The sequence below is a fragment of the Crotalus tigris genome, unplaced genomic scaffold, assembly GCF_016545835.1.
Source record: "Crotalus tigris isolate CLP2741 ecotype Arizona unplaced genomic scaffold, ASM1654583v1 scf7180000017631.5181431, whole genome shotgun sequence".
Taxonomy (NCBI): domain Eukaryota; kingdom Metazoa; phylum Chordata; class Lepidosauria; order Squamata; family Viperidae; genus Crotalus; species Crotalus tigris.
Window position 1 is genome coordinate 1,210,797 of NW_024096525.1, and position 12,828 is coordinate 1,223,624.

The window sequence follows — 12,828 nt, forward strand, 5'->3', positions numbered from 1 at the left end:
TCTGAAATTTTTACGGTAGTCTTTCATACAAGTAACAACATCAACAACAATAGCAACTAGGTGCTGCCGCATAGTGCACTTTGTACACTCTTAAAAGCACATTAACATGATGTTCAGAAACCCGTCACACAGGTTGCATAGTTCAGAGACATCCCTCTCCCTCTTATTACACGTCTACTTGTAAGGATGAAATTTATTCTCTGCAAAATCTTTTTCATCTCCCTCATTCTTAGACTAACTTCATTCTTTCTAATTGGGCCCGTCGGAGTAGATCCACCACATCATATCTAAGGTCCATGTATTTCCTATCATTCATACACAGCTCTTTACAACTGTATCGCTCAGGGTCCACTGAGAAATCAGTCGGTGTGGAATGTATGCGTACGGAAAGCCACCTTTACTCCAATGGCTCTTCAACTCTGTCACCCCCTAAAATGATAAATGAGTTTGTGTGTTGAGTGTTCCTGTCGAATCAAAACATTGATTTCATCAGTGTTAAGGATGCACAAAGAATACATCTGTCACTTTTAATAATTCAATTTTACTTCATATATCACAGGAATCTTTAAAGATGATAGTAGAGCAACTGTTCCCTGTGGGCTCACTCAAACAAATGAGCAGCAAAGCCCAAAGTGGATTTTGACAATGCTCTCTTGTTTTCCACACAAGTCCCATTACATTTTTTTTTTTTACAAAATTGTGACACGCCAGGTTGCTTGAGGCTCTCCAATGGAGGGAGGTGGTGGTACTGAGAGAACCCCAACCCACACTCTGAGAACTCCCATTTTAACCCATTTGATTTGCAGGACCTCTTGAAATAATTATACCTAAAAATTAGCTTACCACAAAGGGTTGCAGTTTACTTTTCCATTTGGACACTGAAATAGCCAATGCCTAGTCCTGGCAGCTAGTTTTTAATTCCTCAAAAAAGGCAAAGGAGCTGCTATCAAGCCTTCTTTGTAAAGCTGATGTTGTTTCAGAAGATAATGGACTTCTCCTTGGGGGATTAGTAGGATGTTAATTACAATGATCTCAGACATTTCAAATTAATTCACTTCTGAACTATGCTTGAACAACTTGCCTCTGTCAAGTTTTCTGAACATCAGAAGACTCCAAAGTCAACAAAAGGCTGAAATGTCCAGTTTTTGATTCAGGATCGTTGGTACCACTTTGAGAAAGATAATCTTCACTTGAGGCCTTATATTCCTGCTACATTTTCAGAAATGCAACCTGCAGGAAAACAAAATGTAGCCCTCAAATTAGCATCTACACAGTTAAGCTTTAACACATACACACTTATACAGACACCCATCCACAAATGAACAAAATCATTCTCAATAAGTTATAGTCAGATAAAGAGTGCAGACAAGTGTTCCAATAGCTTAGAAAGAGGAAAGTGTTCTGAAGAAATGGCATTTTCACTTTTATCTCTTCTGACTTCTGAGTGTAGATTGAAATCATAAATTGCACTGCATATAATGTGACATCTACTACCAACATCAAGCAGGTACAGACATTTTCACTTTATGAAACAAAGAATAAAAAAAAATGCTCTGTCAAATTCCTTCCAAAACTTAATGTGCCCTGAAGAATCTCACTGATAGAATCTGGGCATTTCATTCCATGTTTATCCATTTAGTAAATTAATACAATTCCTATGATGAGTTATCCCAATGTATGAAATAAATCATTCCCGGCCAAAAATTCGAAGAAATTTTAATCACTAAGATAAAATTATAGGATGAATACAGAAATAAAATCAGTAAAAGGGGAGTGCTAATGATTGCATGTCAGTGTAGTGTACTGGTTCTGATGGCAGTGCAAAAACATTCTTATTTGGCTTGCTTTGCAAGCTGGGTTTTAATATTATGCACGAGGGCAGTTTTTGATAGGATGCTTCTTAGATTTCATCTGTTATGTGCTGCTTCAGTACTAGCTGAATTTTTTTCAAATAGGGCAGGCAGTAGAAATCTGTATCAATAAATGTCAAAGCAAAGGTGAATTAATTTTATGCATCATTAAGAGATTAGTGAAAACTGAACAACAACAACAAAAAAAAAACCCCAAGAAAAATAGATCTAGCACTGCATGAAGGTAGCAGGAAGAGCCTTGTAACGTGGAACCTGATCTCCCCCCTCCCTGTTTGTGATTTTTGGAACAGTGATGTTTTGCTTTCGGAGATAATTAAAGACATAGTGCTTCCTTGTGGCTCTGATACCAATATTGTTCTATTTGCCGTGTTAGAAAAATTTCATGTTGTCTCGGTTCGTATTAAGATGTCCCACATATCAAGGAGAATAGCAAAGAAGGCAGCTAACTGAAGGCATCCTTTACTCATCATCATCATCATCATCATCATCATCATCATCATCATCATAAAGTTGGAAGTGACCTTGGAGGTCATCAAGTCCAACCCCCTGCTCAGGCAGGTAACCTTATACCATTTCGGACAAGTGACTGTCCAGCTTCTTCTTAAAAACTTCCAGTGTTGGAGCATTCACCGCTTCTGGAGGCAGGTTGTTCCACTGGTTAATTGTTCTAACTGTCAGGAAGTTTCTCCTTAATTCTAGGTTGCTTCTCTCCTTGATTAGTTTCCACTCGTTACTTCTTGTCCTGCCTTCAGGCGCCTTGGAGAATAGCTTGACTCCCTCTTCTTTGTGGCAGCCCCTGAGATATTGGAACACTGCTATCATGTCCCCCCTCGTACTTCTCTTCATTAAACTAGATATATCCAATTCCAGCAACCGTTCCTTATGTTTTAGCCTCCAGTCCCCTAATCATCTTTGTTGCTCTTCTCTGTACTCTTTCTAGAGTCTCAACATCTTTTAGTGAAAATGAAAGGCAAAAATTACAGGTAACTGCAGAAGCTGATAACATGGGAAGTGCTTTATTCTGGTCTGACCCATTGGTCAATCTAACTCAGCATGCTATGTCTTCAGTTATACGCAGCTAGCGCAAAAGTGGCACTGATCTTTCTGAGCCCTATTTGAAGATGCCTAAGACTGAGCAATGGTTTTCTGCATAGAGAACAGGTGTTCTTTCTTTCTTTTAATGAGCTTACTTATGAATAGACATGCAAATGATATCCCTGGTTTTTTTTCTGTGAAATACAAGCAGGTTCCCCAAAATTCAAACACAGTGAAGGCATTTGAAGCTATTTTTAAGCCAAGAAAAGGCCAAGACCTTTAAGTATGCAATGCTTTTGCTACACCACTGAACATGGAATCCTTCTGTTACATGATTTTTTTCAGAATTCTAAATGTCCTTGCATTGTTTTTGCTTGCTGATTCATGCCACTACATAGATCAACTATTTGTCTGAATTAGCTACATATTTGATTACTGTATTACTGCTCACAAAAGGAGATCCCCTACTGATATTTACTTGGATTACAATACCATACCTAACCTACATTTTTATTTCCAAGCTCAGAATATTAGTTATCAGGCAAGATCCCTTTTATATTGCTTTATCAAGGGAAGATTACTTTTCTCAGCTAGCAATATATGGAATCGTCAGATTAGCAATCATTATTAGGGAGCATTTTGAAAATGCTTAGGAAGAAACCTACTTTCAACTGTAATGGCAACTTTCACCATTAATAGCAATAGCAAATGCATTTAGCCTTACATACCACTTCATAGTGCTTTAAAGCCCTCTCTAAGCAATTGACAGAGTCAGTATATTGTCCCCAACAATCTGGGCCAATTTTATTTTATCGACTTCGGAAGGATGGAAGGCTGAATCAAGAGCCATCAGAATTGAACTCCTGGCCATGAGCAGTGAGTTAGTCTGCAATACTGCATTCTAACTAGTGCACCACCACAGCTTCTTTGGCAGATGCTGTAGTTTGTTTAGAAAAGCTGGGAAATAAAAGCTCATTGTCAAGGTTCCAATAGACAAGACCAAATAAATCAGAATTCCGAGGCCTGAGATTTCCTCAAAGAACATGTTTATTGGTTACATGGTATTGGCACGGTCAAAAATGAAACCAAGTCTGAAATTCCCTTCAGAAAGCAACAACATTGCAAAGTTGAACTTCCCACCCCAGACCTATGCAATTAGCTATGTTTTCCAATAGAAGAGCTTGGCAGGCTTTCTAACTAAATGCTCCAGCCCCTATCTAACTGACAGAAATGACCTTGGCTCCCATGGGACAGTAAAATGTTTAGACTAGTAGAAATCCTCCATCATCCTCCATCCCCCTCCCAATCCTGTGTCAACTTAGAACAAAGGAAATGGCTGCAGCCAGGTTCTTTGTAGAGTTGGCACTCATTCTTGATAGCCACTACTTCAAGAAAACAAGGCCTTCCAAATTTTGTGGAATTGGCAACAGAGATGTTAGATACAAGAAATGAATGAGAAGGTTAAAAAAGCTCAAAGTCAAAGGAGAAACCAAAGTTTGGTTTGAAAAAAGCCAACATAGTCCTAGGCTATATTAACAGAGGGATAGAATCAAGTTCATGAGAAGTGATACTACCACTTTATAATGCCTTGGTAAGATCACACTTGGAATACTGCATCCAATTTTGTTCACCACAATATTAAAAAGATATTGAGACTCTGGAAAGAGTGCAGAGAAGAGCGACAAAGATGATCAGGGGGCTGAAGGCTAAAACATATAAAGAATGCTTGACACAAATTGGGTATATCTAGTCTAGTGAAAAGAAGAACTAGGGATGACATGATAGCAGTGTTTCATTATTTGAGGGGTTGCTACAAAGAAGAGGGGATCAATCTATTTTCCAAATCACCAGAAGGCAGGACAAGAAGCAATGAATGGAAAATGAACTAAGAGAGAAGCAACCTAGAACTAAGGAGAAATTTCCCGACAGCAAGAGTAGTCAACCAGTGGAACAACTTGCCTTCAGAAGTTGTGGGTGCTCCAACACTGGAGGCTTTTAAGAAGGGACTGGACAACCATTTGTCTAAAATGGTATAGGGTCTCCTGCTTGAGCAGGGGGTTGGACTAGAAGACCTCCAAGGTCCCCTCCAATTCTGTTATTCTTTATATGATAAAAGAAATGGATTTATTTTTCAACACTGTCCTCTTGGCTGCAAAAAAGGTAGCAATTCAATGTGACACATGAAGAACTGACATTAGTCAAAGGTTTTTTTTTTCTCCCTAGAGAAAAAATAAGTTTCCAAAGTGCCTGTGAATTTTAGCTACTTTTTAAAATGTTACTAGCATAGACGTTTTAATATCAGGCAGGAACAATGATGTTTATTCAGTGACCAACAATCCTCCACATGAGATAATCTGCAGTTATATCAATTCGGGAACATTGTCCTCTCCCTCAGTTTGACAACTGATTTGTCAAGCGAATGGAACAAATCATAATCTTCAAAGGAAAGGGTGACCTCTATGGTGAGAGGAACTACTTTTTGAGGGAAAACGGTGTCACCTGAAACATGTTTTCATTGTACACAATAAATCAAAGGAAACATTCCTCCCAGTCTGAAAAATAATAACATTTTTCCAACATTATCTTCATAAAGTTAAGATAACTTTCTGTGGGCTCATCCCAGAATAGGAAAGCTGAAACATAAATGCACATATATAAAAAAAAATACAGATAAAGCATTCCATTTGTTTTACCAAAGTTCCTCTAAAATAGGCAACATTCCAATACGAACTTGAGAGTTTCTCTACTGAATGCTTGTATGTCACTCTAATTTCAACTTCTGATCCTTCAGGAGACGGAAAAGGAAATCACTACAAAATTCTATTGATTTTTTATGCTGCAATAATAACAAGAGAAAAACCTAATTATCACTTGCTATATCAGCCCAGAAACCAATTCATCCACCAATTCTTAGTGGGGGTTAATTTTGCTTCCCCCACCATTTACTACAAAAGTTCAAAAATAACAGGGTGGGTACCAGTGGAAGACCCTTCAAATTCTTGCTTTAACACAGTGGTTCTCAACCTTTCTAATGCCGCAACCCCATAATACAGTTCCTCATGTTGTGGTGACCCCCAACCACTTATACATCACCGGGTGCCAGGGGCGTGGCCAAAGAAAAGGGGGAAAAAATGGCGGACAGCCTTGTTTGGCGACCCCCGTGAAATGGTCGTTCGACCCCAACTGGGGTCCCGACCCACAGGTTGAGAACCACTGCTTTAACATGTCAGAAGTTGCAGTATTCGTTATATAGTAAAGATTCTAAGGATGCAATGTATGCATCTCTTTACATGAGATTTTCCTACTAAGCTCATACAGATCTATTTTTAATTAAACATAAGTACCAGTGCATTTAATATATTTTGTAAATTCTTGTAAATGAGCAGAAAAGAGCAGTCTAAACACCTTCTCAACAAATTCAAGAATGATACTCCTTTGAAGATCGCAGGCTACACAACTTTGAATTAAGCTGCCTATCTTACTAATATTAACACTAGGGGTTCCATGCTAATTAACATTTTCTAATCTTGATTAACATTAACATGACTTGAACTAAACACTTCAAAAGGTCCCCAAAGGACTTCCTTACTCTAGTTTCCAAGTCATATTGCATATGTCAATTACTGCAAAGATCTACAAGTCACAGCTACTGAAAATCCGATGTTAAATTATCTAAATGGTAGTAAACAAACAGAAGAGTGCGCCTCCGAGCTATGAGAAAATTAACTACTGTTCTTTCCTAACTCTGGCAATAGGTTCTGCTACCTTTAATTTTTCTGACACCCTTTGTTTAGGCTCCTCTGTTTATTTGGTCCTTCAGAAGTTCGGCTGCAGAATTCTAGTAATCTTCACATTTTGGAGTTCTTATAAACAATAAGAACAATAAACAATATCAGAATTTAAAATCACTTTATAGCTTATATCCATTACTTCTTGACTTTTACTCATGTTTCCCCGAAAATAAGACCACGTCTTATATTTGTTTTTGCTCCAAAAGACCCATTAGGGCTTATTTTCAGGTGACATCTTATTTTTTCATGTACAGGAGGCAGCGAGTGCGCGGAAGCCAACAATGTCTGGCAGCAGCCGTAGCCCACCGGCCCCTTGGCTGGCGCTGGGGCTGCGAAGCCCACGCAGTGCAGCTGAGTAGGAGCACTGCTACCTCTGGGCTGGTCCATTCTGTCCCGTCTGCTTGCCCACAGACGCAATGGGGCAGATGGGTGCGTGGCATGTCCGGTGGGATGATGCCGCCACGAGGTGAGGCAAGGCAGGTGGTGTGGTCTGGCTATGGGGCACTGAGGTGCTCCGGTGTGGGGAGCGTGGGGCAGCTCCATCCCCCGTCACCTGTCTCGCCTCACCTCGTGGCGGTGGCATTGGCCCATCGGATGTGCTGCGTGGCCACCTGTCCTGTTGCAGCTGCAGGCAAGCAAATGGTGGGATAGAACAGGCTGGCTCACCTGCACTGCACGGGCTTCAAAGCCCCAGAGTGCAGCAGCCAAGGGGTCAGTGGGCTGCAACTGCTGCCAGACACCGTCGGCCCCCGCATGCTCGCCACCTCCTGTGCGTGCGCTGATGGTATCTCGAGTTCATTTGTTTACATACAGTATATTTACCTCTCATCCAAAGATGCCCACTTTGGTACGGTATGTACTAATATTTAATTATAATTTATATTATCATTTATTTTAAGTATTAATTTCAATAATATTATTTATTTATATTTAATTATATAATATTATTTTATAATTCAGTATGTCCATCGTGTGTTGCAATGGATATCTGGCTGATGATCTTAATTTGGGTAGGGCTTACATTACGAGCACCCTGAAAAATCATGCTAGGACTTATTTTCTGGTTGGGTCTTATTTTCTGGGAAATACGATAAAATATCATCATGGGTATCCACGGGGAGGAGAGTGTCATCATGTATATCATGTTTCATTATGTAAATGATGTATCTTGAATTCTGTATATCATTAGTATTATGACATGACTGATGAACATTCATAATAGCATAATTGGGACTTCCAAAGGATGCCAATGATTATGACTCTACTTTCTATTGTAAAGGTAGTTTAACATTGTTTTATATCTATTCTTACTTGACTTTACTTCAGGGTAAAGTGGCACATAATTGCTTTAAACAAATAAGATTACTAGAAAACACCGTGAAATGGGAGCAGGAGATAGGTAAATATGTAGAGATTACTTATGAACTCCATTAGCAGAAAAGGAAATTTAAACTGGTATAAAATGAAAAAAATGAGTTAAAGAGCCATTGAGATAACTATCCAGAAATGGTTATAAAAACAAAAACATGCTTTAAGCTCAAGAAATAAGAGAAAGCTTTAGAAAGAAACAAACTGATCCTGCTTTCAAGATTCAGGTTTCATAGAATGTTATCAATAAAGTACCTTTCCAAACTTCTACATCTCTTTCTAATTTGGCCTACCTTGTCTAATAGCAAAGTAGAAAATAAAATTTCAGGCTCAGATGGTTTAAAAGAAAGAATGGGCACCTAACTACACCTTTCAAGCCTTAGAAGGCATCAAAATGTAGGGTGGAGCTCTTAACACAGAAATATTAATTTTGTTTCATATTTCTTAAATATCCTATTTCAACAATTATTTGTTAAGCCCTGAACAGGAAAGCATAAAATCACAGATACTGCTAATATCAAATCTTTTCTCTTTTAAGAAACCATTAAACTTCTGTTATTTTATGCCTAATCAATAGACTTTCTAAAAAAAAATGTCCTCTGGCACAGACAAACCTCCAAGTGGCCTCAATGACTCTCAGAAAGAGGGCTAACAACCAGATGACTGCTGAGGAATATAAATCCTTCCATTCCCCACCATTCAGTCAGAACTGAAGAAGCTTCTTGGAGGAGAGGTGAAATGTCTTCAAGGAAAAACAAAGAAAATTCAGTTGCCTCTTGAAAAACCATGAACTGGATGACTGAGAATCTCCATAGACATTCTAAAAGAAACTAAAATGTGGAATTCATTGAAGCCCGTAGAACTTGTTCTTGGTAGCAATATTATGTTTTTAAACAGGATTTAGCTATGTATGGAATGGAGGACACAATTAGAATCTGATGCTGGCATTACATTTGTAAGTCCTCAGCAAAAGTAAGTGTCTGAGTTATGCCCAAACACTTCCTTAATTCTTTATGTCAGTGTAGGGTTTAAGAAAGGGATGTTCATTATATGCAACTCACCTTGGTTGTATTGAGTCTGCTACTTTCATGCTTATTTTATGTTGTCTCAGATCAAAAAGATGACTTTTTCTTGCAAAGAGAGGTAGGGAGAAATTTCTTTCCCTCTTCCTCTGCCTGAAGGAATGGAATTCTGTGTCTAGTTTAAAGGAGGGGATGTGGTCTGCCTGCAGTTTTGTCCACTGATGTCATGATGGCTGCATGTATGATGGAAGTCCAGCATTTTTGCTGAAATGGGTCATCAGTTCTGCTATGCACGAATTAAGCGCTCTGTCTCCCCAACTTTATAGCAACAATTGAGGGCTAATTTAAACAGTCTTATGCTGTTAGACTTGGATTATTTTATCGTGTTTGCATACCATCAATACGTTTGAAATAAGGTGGGTATCTGTATTTGGTACAAATTTAGGCAATCAGAAAGATTTAGAACACTACGTCTTTTAGTATGAGACACAGTTTCAATAGCAGGGTATACTATGACTGCCTAATACAGCGGTTCTCAACCTATGGGTCGCGACCCCATTTGGGGTCGAACGACCATTTTACGGGGGTCGCCAAACAACGCGATCCGCCATTTTTCCTCCTCAGGGGCGCCGCCCCGCATACGCGCCGCGCATGGGGGCGCGTCCGTGTGACCGGGGGTCGCCATATAAAAAGGTTGAGAACCACTGGCCTAATACATATTATGTGGGACATAAGCTGGAAAATAAATGACTGTCTCAATGTCTGCCTTCTGTATTATCACTGTTTCGTCTTACATTAATTGTTCCTGTGTGGATAGGAATCAACTAATGAGATATAGTTGATTTGATATTGGCTTGAATGATTTTCATGCTTTTTGTGCTGCTGAACAATTCTAGTGCAAATTTCTTCCTTTGCTGCTAATCATCATTTATACATGAGCCAAATTATATAACATCATTATGGTATATTCATTAGTGGGATATATTAACAAAATGGCTTATTAGAAAAAAAAATGGGAAGGGTAGGGAAATGCTGGACTTCCCATTTTCATCTGAATAGTATTTTGATCAGGGCATGTCAGGACTAAAGTAATAATTCCACAGGAGGGATCTAGTTTTCACCTCAGAAAACATAAATCTTCATGTTTATTTTTTATAACTGGGGTTTCTTAAACTTCGAAAACCCTTAATATTATTAATGGGTATGACCCTCCCCTTATGAATACAATAACAACTTTATTGGAGCTAGCTGTGGGTTAGAAGGTAATAGATTAAAATTAAAAATTAAAATGTAATTTATATATCCTAATAATTTTTCAACTTTGTGAACCAGTAGCGGACATGTACAGGCAAAACAAAGCCTGAAGCAAGGTTTGACAGTGCTCCCAGTTTTCCTGTACAAGGATAAACATTTTTTGTAAAACTCTGTGATGCCTAAATTTTTGTGTGATTCTTCAGGGGGTCCCTACTCACTTTGAGAACTTCTAGTATATAAATATTATGTCTAAACACTGAAAGCACTTTTCTGTGCGGCCTTGAAAAAGAATCCTTTTAGAGATTACCTAAATTTAATAACTCTATGCATATCAAGAGACAAATATAGATGCAAACAGGTGATGAACTTGCAAGCAGAGATTAATTGATATTCATGCCATTGTTGTTAGTTGCGAAGTCATGTCCGACCCATCGCGACCCCATGGACAACTTTCCTCCAGGCCTTCCTGTCCTCTACCATCTTCTGGAGTCCATTTAAGCTCATGCCTACTGCTTCAGTGACTCCATCCAGCCACCTCATTCTCTGTCGTCCCCTTCTTCTATTGCCCTCAGTCTTTCCCAGCATTAGGCTCTTCTCCAGTGAGTCCTTCCTTCTCATTAGGTGGCCAAAGTACTTGGGTTTCAACTTCAGGATCTGGCCTTCTAAAGAGCAGTCAGGGTTGATCTGCTCTAGGACTGACCGGTTTGATCGTCTTGCAGTCCAGAGGATTAGAAATATCTAAATCAAGGAACTTTGGAACTTTTTTTTTCTAAGTTTCCCTTATCTCTACGTAATAGGCAGAAGGAGTAACCCTGAGGAACAGGAGGAAGAGCCACAACCAAGGCAACAGTCAGATAAAAAAAAATCTGAGTTGGGGGCAGAAATGTAATTTGAGAAAGTTTCTTGGATGAGACCCTGCCTTCCTGACTTCTCACGAAAATAAAGGGAGGGAGATATTAAAATCCGCTAAGATTCTATTACTGTGACTTATAATAAAAGTAATTTTAACAGTCATATTTTTGGTTTCTGATCTGGTCTACCTTGAAAAGCTGACAGTAATAGATGACAAAATTGTTTTTATGATGACAGTAGAATTTATTTTTATAAACGTGAAAAAAAACCTGCTTTCAAATGTGTATCACATCCCTAGGAACGACACTACTTTCTAAAATAGGATGTAGCAGATTTCAAAATATACCACTGCAGGATTATTACTGACAGCTTTACTGAATAGTATAAAAAAAAAAAGGAGGGACGGGCCAATTAATTTTAGAACGTCTTGTCTTGTGGCTCTATAAGAGATGCAAATCCATTAATTTCACTGTATCTGAAAGTTTAATGACTTTCTGCACCTTTGAAACTCCCTAATTTTCTCCCTTCATCATTTTGATGGGTAGAAAATTTCAGAAAGGGAATATGAGCAGGGAGTTGTTTAAATTTAAAATGATAGAAACCATCTGAGGAGAAGCTGGGTATGCAATTTACTTAGCAAAATTATAGGTAGGAAATAACTGGTAACTTATCTTTGACTGAAATGTGTTCAGGAGCTTACCATTTACAACTATTATCTACTGACACCTAGGAGCAATAGACGCAGTGTATTTTACAAGTAATTTTAAATGCCAAATTTCTGCTGCACTTGTTCTAACTGATGTACATTTTTAATAAAACTTATGGAAGCAGGAGGGACAATGCCTAGACCTTTAGCAGCAGGAGTAAATTTAAATTAGTTCATTGCTAGAAGCATAAAGCATTAATGAAATGTACAAGAGAGCTTCTAACAAAATTTGTTTAACGAAGAGAAGGACAAGGGGGGACATGATAGCAGTATTCCAATATCTCAGGGGCTGCCATAAAGAAGAGGGAGTCAAGCTATTTTCCAAAGCACCTGAAGGCAGGACAAAAAGCAACGGGTGGAAACTAATCAAGGAGAGAAGCAACCTAGAACTAAGGAGAAACTTCCCGACAGTTAGAACAATTAACCTGCATCCAGAAGCGGTAAATGCCCCAACACTGGAAGTTTTTAAGAAGAGACTGGACAGCCATTTGTCCGAAATGGTGTAGGGTTTCCTGCCTGAGCAGGGGGTTGGACTAGATGACCTCCAAGGTCCCTTCCAACTTTACTACTATTACTAGTATAACTAACACATTTTCTTTAAATCCATTATGCATACACTATAGAACCACAGCAAATACTGCACAATCAGAACTGACCTACAGGTAGTTCTCACCTGCCAATGGTAATTGGGACCAGGAACTCTGTCACTAAAGCGACATGGTCATAAGATGCAACATCATGTGACTGCAATAACTTACGACGGCAAACGTGAATCCCACTTAGTCGCAACGTCCATGGTCACATTTTTGCCATTTGTTGACTTCCTTATTGTCTTGGTGAGAGCTTCATTTGCAATAAAACTGACAAATGACAAAGACATGACGATGGAATGCTGCAATGTTGTATTTGCCAGGCAATCACTATTGCTA

The 12,828-nt window shown here is 38.8% G+C and overlaps 1 protein-coding gene across 1 annotated transcript in view; it reads right to left on the reverse strand.

Moving 5' to 3' along the window:
* Positions 1 to 679: 679 nt before the first annotated feature.
* Positions 680 to 12,828, reverse strand: part of UBE3D (ubiquitin protein ligase E3D) — a 65,657-nt gene continuing 53,508 nt past the window's right edge. Inside the window, exon 10 of the mRNA XM_039334452.1 lies at positions 680 to 1,230. Within this exon, the coding sequence (XP_039190386.1) occupies positions 1,210 to 1,230 (21 nt within the window). The 3' untranslated portion in view covers positions 680 to 1,209. The remainder of the gene's footprint in view (positions 1,231 to 12,828) is intronic.